This window comes from Podarcis tiliguerta, assembly GCF_965153285.1.
Source record: "Podarcis tiliguerta genome assembly, chromosome: 5".
NCBI lineage: Eukaryota > Metazoa > Chordata > Lepidosauria > Squamata > Lacertidae > Podarcis > Podarcis tiliguerta.
Genome location: NC_139538.1, coordinates 12,295,079 through 12,313,387, shown reverse-complemented (window position 1 = coordinate 12,313,387; position 18,309 = coordinate 12,295,079). Strand labels below are relative to the sequence as shown.

At 43.3% G+C, this 18,309-nt stretch overlaps 1 protein-coding gene across 8 annotated transcripts in view; it reads left to right on the top strand.

Annotated features, from left to right (window-relative positions):
• NAALADL2 (N-acetylated alpha-linked acidic dipeptidase like 2) overlaps positions 1 to 18,309 on the top strand; it is an 803,264-nt gene that overhangs the window by 761,879 nt on the left and 23,076 nt on the right. For all 8 annotated transcript variants that reach the window (XM_083442084.1, XM_083442080.1, XM_083442081.1 and 5 more), the window contains one exon: positions 5,393 to 5,591. In XM_083442084.1, the coding sequence (XP_083298210.1) occupies positions 5,393 to 5,591 (199 nt within the window). The remainder of the gene's footprint in view (positions 1 to 5,392; positions 5,592 to 18,309) is intronic.

The window sequence follows — 18,309 nt, the reverse complement described above, 5'->3', positions numbered from 1 at the left end:
AAGGCAAATAGAGAGACCCAGGCTCTAGGAAATAACACAGCTGGCCGTTGGCACCTACAATATGTGCAGCAGCTTTGCTCCTTCAGTGTTTGGGAGAGTCAACCTTGCCCCTAGAGCAGGAATCTCAAGCATGGTGGCCAAATGCAACCACCCCTCTATCTGTTCCCTGGGACTCTCTCTGAGACACACCTTCTCCCCAATACTACCAAATAATACTAACAGGCCACACCCTCTCTCCAGGCCTGCTTCACAACTTCCTGAATTGCTTTTGCCTAGCCGGAATCATAGAACTGTAGGGTTGGAAGGGACCATTAGCATCATCTAATCCACCCCCCTGTAACGCAGGAATCTTTCGCCCACCATGGGGCTTGAACCCACAACCCTCAAATTAAGGGTCTTACACTCTACCAACTGAGCTATCCTTGAACTGGGGCAATGCCTCTAACTTGCCTGGATGAACAGTGGAAAGATGTCTGTGTGCAGGACTGCGAGTAGAGACCTCTGCCTTGTGCATGGCTAGAATGCAGCCTGCTGTATAAAGGTAAGAGTCAAGAGGTTGCAGGTTCGATCCCCGTGTGGGACATCTGCATATTCCTGCATTGCAGGGGGTTGGACTAGATGATCCTCAGGGTGCCTTCCAACTCTATGATTCTGTTATCTATTGCTATGGGCGTGCGGCCCCCAGGAGGGAAGTTGGCCCTTGGGCTCAGAAACGTTCCCCACCTATGGCTTCCACCTTGAAACCTGACTAATCCAGTAGCTTCAATTAATGTATGCCTTGGGCTGCATAAATGCAAGAGCAGCGAACCCTCGTGACAACTTTACAAACCTTAGCTTTATGAGATCAGACAAAGAAGTGGACAGTGTAATGAAACTGATCTTAGAGACAGAGGAGCTGCGGGGAATTTCATTAAACAAAATTGCAAAGTTAACAGAAATGAGAAAGCTTATCTTACTAGTATTAGTGCCATGAAAATAATCCTCCTTTCCTTGAAGTGAAGTGACTGAAACTAATGAATTAACCAAAGCTAAGGAAAATGCCAGATTAAATCAACAAGCCCTGTTGTATACTTTAAAAAAATTACAGCTGCTTGGCAGGTACTTTTTAATGACAGTGATTTCCTGAATGGGATGTTGTGTCTCTATCCCAAACCCAAGACTGAATCGTACATCTCCCTCCTCCAGAGAGGCAGTGTGGTGTAGTGGTTAAGAGTGGTGGACTCGTAATCTGGTGAACCGGGTTCGCGTCTCCGCTCCTCCACATGCAGCTGCTGGGTGACCTTGGGCTAGTCACACTTCTCTGAAGTCTCTCAGCCTCACTCACCACACAGAGTGTTTGTTGTGGGGGAGGAAGGGAAAGGAGAATGTTAGCCGCTTTGAGACTCCTTCAGGTAGTGATAAAGTGGGATATCAAATCCAAACTCTTCTTCTTCTTCTTCCTCCGGTGGAATTTATGAACGTGAGTTCCATGGGATATATGAAATTGCCTGATATGGAAACAGTGAATTGCCTACACTGACTGGAAGCAGCTTTGCAGAGGCCTCAGACAGAATTTTTTCCTATCCTTTCCTAGAGATGTAAGGAATTGAATGTGGGATCTTTTGCATTCAAATCATGTGCTCTACTGCTGAGCTACAACCAATCCGCAAAGGAATAGTCCCCTGTCTTCCAGCAACAGATAGTGATTCAGTTCACCTTTAAAGGCAGGTCTATCTAATCTAAACTTCCTGAAACAACATGTTAACCAATTACAGCCATCCTTCCTAATTTGCTCTATTCTAAATTTTATGGTGTGGTTCTCCAGCCAAGAAACATGTACAAAAATGTATATACTAGGTCAAAGTGGGCCTAAAATGCATTTATTGGTGAAAATTGCATCATAGTCAGAAAATTGCTTTGAAAAAATGTGCATGTTAGGAAGAAGTGGTTATCGGGAGATATTTGTAGCAAAATGCTGGTGGACTGTCCAAGGACTTTTTGAGATGAATTTGCAGACAGAATCAGAAATGCAGAGAACAGAATATAATATTTGAAAACTGTGAAACTGAGAAAGACCAAAAATAGACTGATTTGCTCATCCTTACAAGCAAGCCTAGAACTAGCCACCCACCCACCTATTCCAAGCAGCTGCTTAGGAGTCTCAGGAGGTTGGGTATTAATGTTTAAACAGATCCTGCACCCAAATTCAACACCCAAGACAATGTTTTGTTAATTGGCTTTCATGGATGCCTTTATATATTCTGCTCTGAACTTCTGAAGGTTTTCAGTATTGAGATGATTTCGTGTTGTTGTTTTTAAAGCAATGAATTCTGTGTTGAATTTGCAATGCCTTTCGTATCAAACAGCAATGGCAAATGGTGTGTGTAGGGCCATTAGGATGTGTGAGACAGCTTCCTCAGGTGACAGACATTTGGGGCTGCAGTACCCAACCTGCTGCAAACAGTCTCCTAAACTAGCCCTGCTCTGTGCCCCCCACAAACCCACTTACTGCCTTCCAGAATGGTGGAGGATGTTGTCCTGACACCTCTGTGGAAGGAAGAGTCAGTTGCCACTCTGTTCAGATTCTGTAAATGGAATAAAATGGAATAGGTAAAAGATTAAGCCCAGTCAAAGGTAACTGTGGGGTTGCGGTGCTCATCTTGCTTTCAGGCTGAGGGAGCTGGTGTTTGTTCACAGACAGCTTTCCAGGTCATGTAGCCAGCATGACTAAACTGCTTCTGGCATAGTGGGACACCGTGACGAGTGCTAGAGCTCATAGAAACACCGTTTACCTTCCTGCCACAGCAGTGCCTCTTTATCTACTTGCACTGGTGTGCTTTTGAACTGCTAGGTTGGCAGAAGCTGGGACAGAGCAACGGGAGCTCACCCTGTCGCAGGGATTCGAACCGCCAACCTTCCGATCAGCAAGCCCAAAAGGCTCAGGGGTTTAGACCACAGCACTACCTGCTCCTCTTTGTAAATGGAATGGGGAGGAGAAGGCGCCATCTTGCCCTTCACCTCAGGGAACAACATGTCTTGGGCAGGCCCTAGACATGGGACAGGACACTGAAAATACTAACCCTCTAGATTAGCAATCCATTGTTAATCAATCAATTTTTAATTAACAATAATAAACAAAAACATGTATAAAAACAACCCCAAGCCCAATGCAAATACAGACTAGGATAACGATCGCAAGTAGAAAGACACTTTGGGAGAGGATGGTCTTTAATTGCTCCTGAAAAGACAACAAAGATGGCACCTGTCTGATATGTATCAAAAGGTGGGTGCTGCCATGCTTAGGGTTGCCATATTTCAAAAAGTGAAAATCTGGACACAACAGTTTTTTTGGCCAAAGTTTTTGAGCTATTTTTAAGGAAAATTGCCAAAACCTACACTTCTGATATGGGTTGCCACATCTGAGTGGTTTTCTGCCCAGGTGCTGTTTCCAACGGCTGAATCCTGGCTGAATATCCAGGAAATTCCGGGCATATGGCAACCCATGCCATGCTAAATGCTTGATTCCTACATAGTGCAGAATGGGCTTCCCAGTGAGGTGGTACCTGTAGGAGTTCCTCTCCTGTACCACACACAGGTCAGTGGAGCATCTCAGTGGGTGAAATGATTATTCAGGTGTCCTCCTCTCAAGCTGCCTATGGCTGTGTGCACCAGGACCAGGTCCTTGAACTTAATCTGGCATCAAATTGCCACCTGACCAGAATATAGAAATTTTTTAATTTCCCTTTCCAGGATTGTCCTTCTTAAATTAAAGGTTTGCATACCAGAATATCAGTCTAGTCGCTTAGCAATCTAGCTATTTGAATTGTTCTTGAGTAGTGGCTTTCAAAGACGTTATCAAGCCTACGGCTATGTTCACCTCTGGATATAAATAGTATTATTTTAAGTGCAGTTGCGTTCCTATTATCATATCATACTGGACATGGCTGCCTTGAAGTGACAGCGACACGTGTGATTTACCCCTTGGATAAACACAGTGGTTGCAACTGGTAGGCTGTGCTATTCAGAAGTGCTTGCGAGTTTTATCTTAAACATCTTTCGACACCACTCCTAAGGAGGGAAAATTACAAATGTTATCTCACTCAAGGGGAAACAGCAACACTTTTATTATCCTGCATTTCCAATTCGTTATGCAACCCTCCCCAGCTTGAATCAGGATGAATGATCTCATCTGGTTATTTTAAGTTGTTAAATAAATACAATTGGAGGCACCAGAAAAAGGGAACTTGGGAGATGCATACCGCTGATTGCTGAATTATACGGCAGGTTTTTCATTGCACAGGCTGCATGTAACTGGATTTTATTCAAAGTCATGTTATGCCGGATGGATATTTATTCTCCAGACTTGGATTGAATGCAGTAACATTTCTCTGCGTAACCAATTGCTTTCCATAATGGGCACCAGTGGATTTTTAACGCTTGTAAATTATGCTTCTGCCCTGAAGCATTCATGTACTCAAGCTGCCTCGCTTGCCAGAGTGAAACAGGGGTAGCTATGGTATGAGTAAAATGTTTCACACTTAGTTTATCACTGGGAGGGGAAGGGGTAACTGCCCCTTAACCCAACAGTGGGCAGGTGTCAGGTTCTGATTCATGTTAATTTACAAGGCGCTTAACAACTTGAGTCTAGGATACTTTAAAGACTTCCTGCTTCCTTATAACCCTGCCCTAGCCTATCACTGAGGAGTCATTTCTGGCAGCATCCCAGGGCTCAGGTGCATGGCTTATAGCCACCAGGAGACAGTCCCCTCTGTGTTGAGTTTCTGGTGCTTGGCCAAGACCTTTTCATTTCAGCAGCAAGTAAGGTTTTTTAATTTTAACCAGTTATCTGAATTTGGAATCTTATTGCACACTGCTTAGGCATTAAGCAGCGTGTAAATATTTGGAAGCGGGTGGCACTGTGGGTTAAACCACAGAGCCTAGGACTTGCCGATCAGAAGGTCGGCGGTTCAAATCCCCGTGACGGGGTGAGCTCCCGTTGCTCAGTCCCTGCTCTTGCCAACCTAGCAGTTCAAAAGCATGTCAAAGTACAAGTAGATAAATAGGTACCGCTCCAGCGGGAAGGTAAATGGCATTTCCGTGCACTGCTCTGGTTCGCCAGAAGTGGCTTAGTCATGCTGGCCACATGACCCAGAAGCTGTATGCTGGCTCCCTCGGCCAATAAAGTGAGATGAGCGCCGCAACCCCAGAGTCGGTCACGACTGGACCTAATGGTCGGGGTCCCTTTACCTTTTAAATATTTGGAACAAATAAACTGCCACCCCAAAGGCCCACCAGTCAGAGCCAAGTGGTTAAGTGTGACTCAGAAGTGTGTTCTACCACAAGTGAGCACGTGGATCTGCCAGTCAGCCTCAACACATTTTAACCCATAGTGTGTTTCTCTTACTGCTCTCAGATGAACATCTAAATCTTGAACGCTTGCTAACAATGGCCAACGCCCTGAGGGAGAGTGCCCAGTTGTTCCAGTCGGATGAGATGCGTCCAGCGAACGACCCAAAGGAGAGAGCTCCCACCCGAGTAAGAATGCTGAACGATGTCTTGCAAAGCCTCGAGAGGAACTTCTTAGTTCCACAGGTCCCTCCAGGATTTTACAGGTAAAAGATTCTCTCCGCTCATTTGCACCGACCGCTATGGTAATCTTGTTTGTTTTGGCTTTCAGAGCTGCCTTGCCATGCTTGCGTATCTCAGCGAGAAGGCAAGATAAAAGCTCATTTTTCACATTTTCCTAAACAAGAATAATCCTTTCAGGGGGAAAAATGGCGGGGGAATGAAATTGAAATTAAAGTCGTGTCATGGGAAGAGGTGTGATTAGAATGCAATTTGTAACATTTCTGTCGTGGCATCAGTGCTGAGCAGATATACTCCACTAAAGAAACTCAAGGCTTCATGACAGTCTTTTGGAGCAACATAAGGCTTCTCTTGATGGATTTAACCAAATAGTCAATAGATACTACATGTCATCACAGCTGTGTTTCCCCTCTGCTCTCGGATACAGTAACCTTCTGGGAACTGCAGGTGCAACTGCAGGTGCTACTCCAGCTTGCAAGATTCTTATGTTCACTTTATTCTCCCCACCAGCTTTGCCTCAGCAGATACACATAGGCAACTCATATGTAAGACATGATTTTGTATTTTACCTGTGTTAAACACTTTGAGCAGCATTAGGTGGAAAGGCAGGATACAAATTAACAAAGCGCAAATATGTGTGTGTGTGTATTATGGGCATTTGGCCATTGTATGGTTAAAAACCATAAGGGACGCAGGTGGCGCTGGGGTTTAAACCACTGAGCCTCTTGGGCTTACCGATCAGAAGGTTGGCGGTTCAAATCTCCATGATGGGGTGAGCTCCCGTTGCTCGGTCCCGGCTCCTGTCAACCTAGCAGTTCGAAAGCACGCCAAAAAGTGCAAGTAGATAAATAGGTACCACTCTGGTGGGAAGGTAAATGGCATTTCCATGCGCTGCTCTGGTTTCGGTGTTCCATCGCACCAGAAGCAGCTTAGTCATGCTGGCCACATGACCTGGAAAAACTGTCTGAAAGCAAACACCAGCTCCCTCAGCCTATAAAGCGAGATGAGCGCCACAACCCCAGAGTCGTCTGTGAGTGGACTTAACTGTCAGGGGTCCTTTACCTTTACCTATGGTTAAAAAAGCGCACATATACATTTACATATCTTCATTTTGTGTGTGTGTGCTCCTATTTCTTAGCAGATCATTTTGCTATTGTGGTGACTCACCATTACTGAGGAATAAATAGTTCTATAAAAATGTCGCGTCAGTTTAAATACCGCCTTGCTCCTTTTTTGCCTTTCAAGAAGTGGGGGGATTTTATGGCTGGGGGGTTGCACTCCCAGGCAGTGCCTTCACCTAGCTGTCATTTTTATTTTTCCAACAATGAGCCTAGAACCAGGGGTGGAGAAATGGATCCCGATAATTATCTCGTCCACCCACTGGAGCACTGGCCATTTGTCAATCACCTGATATCTCTATGGCAGACATAGCAGGAACATGTAAAACTTACCAAAGAGTTCATAAATTGAAAATGCTGTATAATGGGTCACTCTTAATAGCAGCCGCCTGGGCATGATGTAATGGAGAGGTGTCTTGTTTTCCCCAATAGGGATAAAAGCAGCACCAGAGAAGTCAATGCTGTGTGGATTAAACTACCTTTCTGCCAGAGTCACTGCCCCAGTCTATTTTAAACCCTTTGCAGCAACTACTTTTAAGATGCTTTAAATGTATATACAATGTCGAACAATTCAACTATAGATCTTCTGAGTCATCTGTATTCTGGCCTTAACAGCATGTGCATAACAACGAGATTCAGATCCACAGCCACAAACTATGTATGTCTCAGAGAAGCCATGAGGGAGGGTTTCTGAACACCAATATGTACACAATACTGATCATGGGAATAATAATACTGATATACCTTTCCCTGTTGTAAGAACTATGGAGATGATGTGGTATGAACAATCATGAAAAACCCTGTATATATATAAAAAATCATTTCATTAATAATTTCAGAGGCCATAAAGTATTTATGGGAGAAAACACCCTTCATTTTATTTCTCTTGTAATTCTGAAAACTTACTAAAAAGCCCTGCATTTCTATTTACACAAAATGTGTGATCTGTTGAGTCTAATAAGAGTTGGCAGTGCATTTTGTATATTTCAGATTGGGGTTTACCTTTTTTAAAAAACAAACAAAACAATTTTGGTAAATCAAACAAGGAAGAATTGGGGGGGGGGGGGGAGAGAAATCTCTCTTCCACAGTAGAGACCTTGTTTTGCACTGTGTTTCAGCCTGAAGTAGAGATTTACGAGTGAGTTATAAACCTCTGAAATAGTGGTTTATAATGGAAACGCTGGCAGACCTTTAACTATAGCAGCACAAACAGTGCTGCAATAAATACTCGACTTCATCTGTAAACAGAAATTTAGGATGCAGTTTGCAGCCTTGACCTTCAGGCTCCAACTGTGTTTAGATAATTAAGATTCCATAAATACTGTAATTTACTGCCTTCTGAAGGAAGAATATGTGCCCATAATAAAGCACATATTCTCCGGGGTGGGGGGTGGGGGATGAGGATTGCTTCCTGTATATTCATTGGGACTTATGTTCTCCAGTTCAGTCACAGTGCTTGACAAAAGTGTAGGCATTGTTTCTCAATCACCATCAGCAAGCCTAGTCGCCGTCATCTGTTTCCAGCATCATAGAACTGCCACTTTTAGTTCAGACAGCAAATCCATTTGAGAAAGAAGGAAGATTTGGTTTGGTGCAATGCTGGATTTGTTGCATCAGTGATGACCAGAAGACATTATTTCGTCTTCCTTTGGCTAATTCACTGGAATTATTTATTTAGCTTAACGGTTTATACGCTGCTTAACTACAGTAGTCTCTAAATGGTTTACAAAGATAAAATACCAAAAATTAAAAAAAATCAGTTAAATCTATAAAATTGAAGTACAATTAAAATGCCTGCTGGTGACGGATGTTCAGTAGGAAGGTCATGGCATGTGCCACTGTATTCTGCTCTGGTCAGACCTCACCTGGAGTACTGTGTCCAGTTCTGGGCACCACAGTTCAAGAAGGACACTGACAAACTGGAACATGTCCAGAGGAGGGCAACCAAAATGGTCAAAGGCCTGGAAACAATGCCTTATGAGGAACGGCTAAGGGAGCTGGGCATGTTTAGCCTGGAGAAGAGCTGGTTAAGGGGTGATATGATAGCCATGTTCAAATATATAAAAGGATGTCACATAGAGGAGGGAGAAAGGTTGTTTTCTGCTGCTCCAGAGAAACGGACACGGAGCAATGGATCCAATCTACAAGAAAGAAGATTCCACCTAAACATTAGGAAGAACTTCCTGACAGTAAGAGCTGTTCAACAGTGGAATTTGCTGCCAAGGACTGTGGTGGAGTCTCCTTCTTTGGAGGTCTTTAAGCAGAGGCTTGACAACCATATGTCAGGAGTGCTCTGATGGTGTTTCCTGCTTGGCAGGGGGTTGGACTCGATGGCCCTTGTGGTCTCTTCCAACTCTATGATTCTATGTTTGACCTTGATCGGAAGGGAGGTACATAAAATTGGACCCACAATTGGGCACCCCAGTTTGTGGTGGATATGGGCTGTGCATCTGAACCACTAACAGCGACTCCCCTGACCACTTCAGTGATTGGGCAGGGATATAAGGAGTTAGGTGGTCTTGAGGGTATCTTGGACCCAAATTGTTAAGGGCCTTGTAAATTAATACAAGAAATCTGAACCTGGTTTGGTAGTGTATAAGCAGCCAGTGCACTAGAATTATATGATGGCCATAGTCTGCCCCCATCAGTGGTCTTGCTGCAGTGTTTTGCACAAGCTGGAGCCTCTGGGCCAGGCCCAAGAAAGGTTCACAATTTAGGGTTATCATTTTTGTTCTGGATTTTTTTTTTCATCTGGTGACTTCAGAATCATCCATTACAATCTAATCCAGGCTAACAGAATGGCCCCTCTGGAATTTGGCACACATGCACACGTGCACACACATTAATTTGTAAATATGTGGTTGGCTACTCAGAGCTTAAATATATGACCTTTCATGCACCCTTTAAAACACATGCATTTGGAGAGGACCCCTAACTTGCCAGAGAGAGAGAGAGAGAGAGGGAGGGAGGGAGGGAGGGAGGGAGGGAGAAGACCTCAAATACAGGACAAATTGTATCAGTACAGGATGCATCATTTCATATTGTTTTATATTGAAATACAGGACAATCCTGTATTATACAGGACCAGTGACAACCCTTCCAACTATCCAGAAGATACTTCCATATGGTTGGCTCCCACATGGCTCCTGCAATAGTTACTTCTCAAATCAACATTGCTCCACTGGTATGTCAGTTGTGCAGCCAATGTGATTATTCTAAACAGGCCCTCGGTCATTGTAAAGTTGAGATGAATCAATCTGGATGTGAGGTAAAAGAGTACTCCCATGCAGTACTCCCATGCAGAGCTCCCGTTGCTCGGTCCCAGCTCCTGCCAACCTAGCAGTTCGAAAGCACACCAGTGCAATTAGATAAATAGGTACCGCGATGGCGGGAAGGTAAATGGCGTTTCTGTGCATTCTGGTTTATGTCACGGTGTCTGTTGCACCAGAAGCAGTTTAGTCATGCTGGCCACATGACCAGGAAAGTGCTGTGGACGAACGGAGGACAAATGGACAAACTCTGTAGGCAAACTTTTACCTTAGTCTATTTTGAAATGTCTTGGTGCCAAAGTCACTCAATGAAATCTGGCTAATAAGCCGTAAATGCTGGAAGTCAATAGCAGTATCAGGCAGTCAGCACAGGGGACCACTGTGTGGAGAGAGCTCAAGAGGCCTAATTCTTACTGAGGGAATCAACCTGTGTCTAGGTAACGGGCAGATGAATCTGCCAATTTCGGTTTCTCATCCCATTTCCCCCCCCCCCAAAAAAAATCTCTAATTCAGTTAGGAAATATGTTACTTGTTAGCATTTCACTCCTCAGTTGCTGATGTGTGATTGTTACATCTCATGTCTGTATTTACTATACTATCCCTTTAAGCAAAACTAAGTGGGACTCTGGGGAAATGGGGGTTTCTGAAGCAATTGAGAAGGAGTTCTAGAACATCTAGAGTTCTCTTTCAGGCCTCTGTTAAACTGAGTGAATAATTCTGTCAGAAAAATAAGGTTAACTTGTTCACCGGAGTTTAACCGATACAGGAATCTTAAACTAGTTAATGAATACGTAAATATAGAAGAGCCTCTGTTTGCTACTGTATTTTGCTGCTGATAATAATTTTAAAAGACAGTGCAACAGAAAAGCACCAGAATTTCACCCCATATATATATATAGAGAGAGAGAGAGAATAAGTTTATGTTGTATTCCAAATTACAATCAACATTTCCCCTGGCTCTTGGCCATTTTGCCTTTACATCTCCTAAGAATGTAACAGGGGAAAAGTTTAGCTGGAAACATTCAAATCCACCCTATTCCTATTTTATTTATTTATTGCATTATTCAACCACTCTTTCTTAAACAAGTGATCCCAGGGCACAATGCATCACATTTAAAATCGAAGTGACAACAAAAGCATTGTTCCAATAAAAGCTTTAGAGCAATACAAAATCAATTAACAGAACATCTACTCTTCCAAAAGTCAGTTGCAATGGTGTCTGCACAGGCCTGACTTACAGGCTGAATGTCTCTCTGATGGAACTTGTTTTGTTTGCTTGCTTCAGGTAGGCGTGAGTTTCACCCAGCCTTTTGTGCATGTTGTTGTTGTTATGTTCTCATGAATTTCCAACTTTTTTCCCATGGATGTTCTTCTGAGGTCTACTTTCCCCTTAAATGAATCCAAGTCTTATTAGCTGTTTTCACTGGCATATTGGCAGACTGGAGCTTCCAAGAATTCTTGGCCACGTTTCTTACCTGATCCTGTTTATTCCACAAAGTGTGTGTTTTCTGTGGGTTGACACTATTTCTTTGCCTGGAGACAAGGTGACCTGGCATACTCTGAAAAGAATGCTTGGTCTGTGAATTAAGGAGTAGAGAAGTACATTAGCAAAATAAGGAAAAACATGTCACCTCAATCCCAACCATTTGAGCTTATATACTTTCCTCTGGTGCCATCACTGCCCTCCTAAACTATCCTGTTTGATGTTGCATTGTAATCCTTGATCCTGGCAATTATGATGTGGCTGTTGATCAGTCCCATTCTAGACTGGCTGCAAGTGGCAAGTCAAGCATTTGATGGACTCCCAAGTCTGAGGAAAGGCCATATCCCCAATACTTCCAACTCCATCCATACTCAGCACTACTCAGGTGTGCTGCATGGCAGGTGGGATATGGAGGCAGCCAAATGGACTGAAAGAAATGGGTAGAAGGATGAACATCTTCTTCCCTCTGGAAGATTTAAATATATGTTAACAGTGTTCAGATTGCTCCACTTTATGGTTGAACATAGCAGAGGAAGCAGTCTCACATAACACAATCCTGCATATGGCTACTCAATTTCATCCTAAGGTATGTAGTATGGGTGGTTGATGATTACGATTCATTTGTTAGTAGTCACATATTATTCTCCTTTCACAAGCTTCTTAAAGCGATACACAATTTAAAAAGAAGAAAAACAATTCAAAACAAAACAAAACAGGCACCTATGGCAGAGACAAAATCAGCCGATGGAGGTAGCCTTTTGGAACAAGTTTCTAGAAAGAGAAATAGCAGACACGTGTCATAACTCAACAAGAATAGTATTCCACAGAGTAGGAATCCTGAATCATTTGGAACTTGAAGGAGAAGTTCTCCTGCAGACGATAGTGACAGACTGGGTTTGTAAGGGATAAGACAGTCTCTCAAGTAACCTGGTCCTGAGTTGTACAGGGTCTTATACATTAGTACCATCACCTTGAATTTGGTCAGGTAGCAGATAGGCAGCCAGTGCAAATTCTGAAAGGAAGGTGTTTTATGCCGGCAGAAGTTTGCTCCCACAGTCAACCTAGCTGTCACATTCTGCACCAGCTGCAGCCTCTAGACCAACCTCAAGGGTAGCCCCACAAAGTGCACATTGCAGTAATCCAACTGTGAGGTTAATGTGGTGCCCTCCAGATGTTGGATTATATCTCCCATAGTCCTTGATCATTGACTGTGCTGGTTAAAATGATGAAAATTGTAGTCCGGCAACACCTGACGCACACCATGTTGGCTACTCCTGGTATGTAGAGACTAAGACATTTGGGTAAGTGGGTGGGCATGATAATTTCGTACTAACACTAAGAATTATGCCTGAAACTCGTGACATTTGACTTAACAAGGAACTGAGAATCAATAGGTACATTTGCACACATTATTGCTTTACTTTAAACCACCATTGTGGCTTCAGTGTACATTTTCAACAGCTCCAGGCTGCAAAAATGTAGCGTTAATGCTCCTGTTTTTCATGGAATTTGGCACATTGTGTTCTGTGACTAAAATATTACCTACAAACCCCATGTGTGAAAAACAAAAAACAAAAGTGTTGTTATTGTTTTAATGTTTTAATGTGCACTGGATGTTCTTTCTGTGTTGTGACATGAAAGTGCAACAATTTCACAAAGTGCAAACTGACCTCCTAGGTTTAAGGGCAGTTGCCATCACATCTCCTAAAGCTAAGCTGACATTTTAAAGAAAAAAATCCCCCTACCCGACTGTTTCAGATATTTCTCTTTTCCTTATCATCCTACAATTAGGACACTTAGCAGAATCTTCTTTAAATGTTCTCCACCAGTTTCTCTGTGGCAGTCGCCATCTTACACACACTTCTTCTTCTCTGGTGATCACTTGTAGCCGAGTAAGATTGTCTTCCATAAACACGGTTTTAACAATGAGTCCGTAAGTGATTGTGGAAGCCAATTCTGGATCCACACGGCCTTCTACAGTGGGGACATTGGTTTCTGGGCGGGAGTTGATCACGGTGTGGATTTGCCAAGCGTGCCTTCCTTCTAGCACGTTTCTCCCTTGTGTCCTGAGTTTGAGTGTCTTCAAAGCCCATGACACCTTAGGTAAATGCTGTTCTCCAACTGGAGCACTCTCAGGCCAGTGTTTCCCGGTTGTCAGTGTTTATACCACTTTTTTTTAGATTTGCCTTGAGACAGTCTTTAAACCTCTTTTGTTGACCACCAGCATTACGCTTTCCATTTTTAAGTTCGGAATAGAGTAGTTGCTTTGAAAGACAATCATCAGGCATCTGCACAGCATGACCAGTCCAACGAAGCTGATGTTGAAGAATCTTGGCACTGGTGATCTTTGCTTCTTCCAGTACACCGATATTAGTTTGCCTGTCTTCCCAAGTGATGTGTAAAATGTTTCGGAGACACAGTTGATGGAATCTTTCGAGGAGTTGGAGATGGCGTTTATAAGTGGTCCATGTTACACACACACACACACACACACACACACACAATGCCTGGGAACAACAGTAAGGAAAAAATCCCATGCACAAGAAGCTGGCACAAAGCAAACACTTGTAAATTAAGCAGACATAAAGTTAACATAAGTCTTGCTGCACCACTTTTGCCTTCCTCTATCCCCCTAAGTCCCAACTAAAACAACTGCATGACAGGGGATGTCCTTGCCTGTCCTGTTTCCCTGCCCCTTCCTTAAAGGTACAAAGAAAGACAGAGACCTGAGCCCCTGTGCCTTTAAATTTCCATGGTAGGATTTAATAGAACAGGGAATGTAAAACAGCTGCCTCTTGTCATGCTGATGTGTACCTGCCAGAACACTCTATCCTTCTGCAACTCTTAAGGTAATGGGACCTGCCTTGGATCCATTAAGATGCAGGGGAGGACAGGATATAAATCAAGCATGCAACCAAAAAAAATACAGAAGGCCTTTCCTCCTGTAACTCCGCGTTCGCCTTAATACATTCTCTGTTGCTTTCCAGCCATGTGTAGGAAAATGGTTGCTTATATATATTGGCATGGAAAGAAGTTTCTTACTGGACAAAGCAAGATGCTGCTTGGGGCATGGACAACGCGTGAACAGTTCATGCCAATGTAGCGATTGGTCTGTGTAACACGATCTGAGGGGGCGTGATGTACTGTACATTCTTTATCAGCTAGCTAGCTGAGAGATTGTTGCAGGACCTTTGCAGAGGACTCCTGCAGAGACTTCAATAAAGGTGGGCAGCAGCTTTTGAGCTGTGTGAGAGAGAGCCCTTAAAAATCCAGCTTGGTGTGTGAGATTCTTTTCAAGCTAACTTGGTGAAACACTGCCTCATCCCACAAAGACGAGCAGGCTTCGTCATTTGGTGCCCCGTGTGACTGATTTCGGACTTCACGTTGCTTACCAGCGCTCACCTCGCCCCGTGCAAGGGCTCCACACGCGTCCTTCATCCGTTCTTCGGATCCCAGGTGAGAGCTCCCTTACGTTTTCTGCTACCATGGGGCAGTCCCTTTCACCACCACAAAAGAAATTTTTTGATGAACTTAAGTTTCTTCTTGCCAGCAACAATCTTGTTGTGAATGATGCTGATCTCAAAGCCTTAATTGAAGCTCTTGACACCCATTTTCCATGGTACCCCCAAGATGGGACATGGGATTTGAAGGAATGGGAGAAAATAGGACATTTTTTTCAAAATCACCCGGAGATTGATGCAAGAATTTTACATGCTTGGTGCCAAGTTCACAAGGCTATGTCTTTTCTAAATCCTGCAAATATTCTTCTTGCGGTAAAACCTCCTGCACCTTCTGTGTTTTTGTGTCCCTGCCTGCCAATGGCACAAATTCTGGACCTGCCAGCTTCTGTCTCTTCGAAAGCTCCAGATCCTCCTGTACCTACAGCTTCCCCACCCTCCCTCCCTCTGCATTCCTGGCCTCTCGGTGCCACGTACGCCCCCTCGTCCACCCCTCTCCAAGGAGCGGCTACACCTCTAATTGCCTTTGATCCTGCTATGCCTAATCTCTTCCCTGTGCTTGCTCCGCTCGCCCCCGGTGCAGAGCCTCACAGCAATGAACAATTTGACTTGCAATTTATGAAAGAGTTATCTTCCTCTGTTGCCGCTGTTGTGCCATCTCCTCCAGCCCCTGCCATGCTTACACAGGCTGAGGTTCTCGATGGACTGAAGGGAGGGAGAAATTTCCTTACCATTGCTCAGCACTTGGCCCTGGATCCTCAGTATTGGGAAGCCACCACCGTTGCCGTCACTCAGGACGCTTTGGCTTCAGTCCCAGATGACAAAAACAAGGGAGGGGGTCATTGGGGCACTCTTAAAAGGCAAGTTCAGGATGTGGCAGCCCAAGAAGTGATTGTACGTCAGCTTGCATTTGACAATGCAAATGAGGACTATAAACAAGTGCTACGCCCTTTGATGACAACTCCTAATATAGTCATTGCAGATATGCTCAAGGCCTGCCAATCTGTAACCTCTATTGGATTTCAAACTTTTGCTAAGGACAAAACCTGAGAAAAGCTTGCAGTGGTTTTTCTTCTGCCATGGGGGGGGCAGAGGCACCTGTGTGATTCAGTTCACAAAAGACAGGCCGCACCAAAAACATTTTACAATCTTTTTTCCTCTCCCCCTGCACAGACTCTCACATAGAAATGTTGCTTTTTCGTTCTTTGGCTCTGTTCCCAGAAATATGTTGCAAATCAAAGTACCCAGACAAGGTTGCCTTGAATCCAAGAAACGAAGGTTTCTTTGTTCTCGGCTCTGGTTTCTTACAGCGATTTTTTTTGTTGCAAAAAAGGATGAATTGGATCGTGTGTGTTTTTTTTTGTCTTAGAGGAAAATGCATTTTTTAAAAATGTTTTGTTGTTATGGGAAAAACCCCATACTTTGAAGACTGACAACGGCTCTGCATATATTTTTCTGGCTTTTTCTGACTTTTGCTCTCTATGGGATATTAAGTTGCTTTACAGGACAAGCAATCGTTGAGCGTGCCCATTTGACTTTTAAGACCCTTCTTAATAAGCAATTGGGAGGACATTTGGCTCCTGTCCCTGAAATACCTAACATTGTGCATCAAGTGTTATTCACCTTAAATCATCTGTTATATCCTCACAACAGAAATTTTACACCTGCTGAGCTTCACTTCAGGAGGGAAGAAGTGTTGCAGCACCCTTTAGTGTCTTACAGGTTGCTTCCAGACCCAGAGTGGAAAGGTCCAACTTCCCTGATTTCCTGGGACACCAGCATCTTGAAACCATACTTCACGCTGTCTGTCAGTGGAGATCTGCCATCTGACTTCAATCCACATTGCAGCTGGAGACATCGCCACATTCCTTCCAACTGTGCCTTCCACAGCTGTTCCTGTGTTTCCTGGCATGCTGAAGGGCCATCTTTGTCCTTATCGCATTGGCCCTCCTACCTCCTGGGAAGCTACTTTGATTACCAAATACCAGTACAGTTTTGCTGCATCTTGCCTGGGGAATTGCTTGGGTTTTATTCCCCAATTACGACTACCCCATTTGTGTTGCTACCTACAACTGGGGTTGGAATTTTGATTCAGTACAAGGAACCGTGAATGTAGCCTATTTACAGCAAATGGGCTCTTGTGTTTGCAAAAATGGTTGTGTTGCCTCTTCTGGATTGTGGTTTTTACATGCCAATAATCGAGCCACGAAATATCACGCAGGTTGCTCTGAAGCAGCTATTGGGGTGATCTACCATTCTCATCCTTATTGCCCCCCCGAACTATTAGTTTGGCATCGACCTCACAACTTTAAACACCTGAAAAACTTTGTAAGACGCCGCCGTGATGCTCCCTTACAAAAAGCAAGAAAACCTGAGATATATCATCAGATTTGGAGTAATAATATTTATATTAAGGACATAAATCATTTTGCTTTTATGCTTAATCTTTCTGATTGTTGGATGTGTATGCATATTCTTCCTCAATCAAAGCGGTTTGGCATTTATTATTGCATGGTATTTTAGTAAATGCTTCATATAAGATTAGTAATAATATTAATGATGATTGTATAAGTTTATCTCCTGTGTTTTTGTCGCTTGTAGAAACAGCGTCTCATTGCTTTCATTTTAATCATAATACAAAGAAATTTTTAGGTCATTATCCTTCCTGTAATTGGACTTATGAGTATGTTAATGGATCCTCTTGTTTTCTTAACATTACCACTATGAGTGGTAGGCCACAAGTTTTAGTTAATAATGTCACAACCTATATGACTTATGATCAACAAGCTGCGTGTAGAAATTTTTATGTTTGGTTGGATTGGATGAGGAAGAGTAGCAGAACTACGTGTTTGCTTCAATCTGATTTATGGTTATTTTGTGGCACAAAAGCCTACAAAGAAATCCCCTCTGCTTTTTCTGGAACCTGTACTTTAGGGGTGGTTATACCTCTGTATATAAACTGGACAAGCTTCCAGCAGTCCGTCTGCGCAATAAGAAGGAAGCACAATCTCCCATCACTCAGTATGTTGAAACAAGCATTGCTAGGTCTCTTCTGCCCTCTTTAGGTGTAGCTATAATTACCGTGATTTGCATAAGTTGGCAAATTGGACAGCTGCTTTGTTCAATTTTACTATTTTGGCTTTAAAGACAATTAACGCAGAAATGTCACAAATAAGAGATGTTGCTCTTCAAAATCGTTATGTTTTAGATATTATTCTCGCCTCTAAAGGCGGAGTTTGTGCTTTAATTCATTCCCATTGCTGTATGTATATATCTGATCAATCAGCTAATATTTCTGCGACTATTGATCACATGCAAGAAATGATAGCTCATAATCCTCTGAATCCACCTGAGGGTTTTGACCCATGGGAATGGCTTTTCTCTTGGTTACCTAATGGTGAATGGTTAAGAAAAAT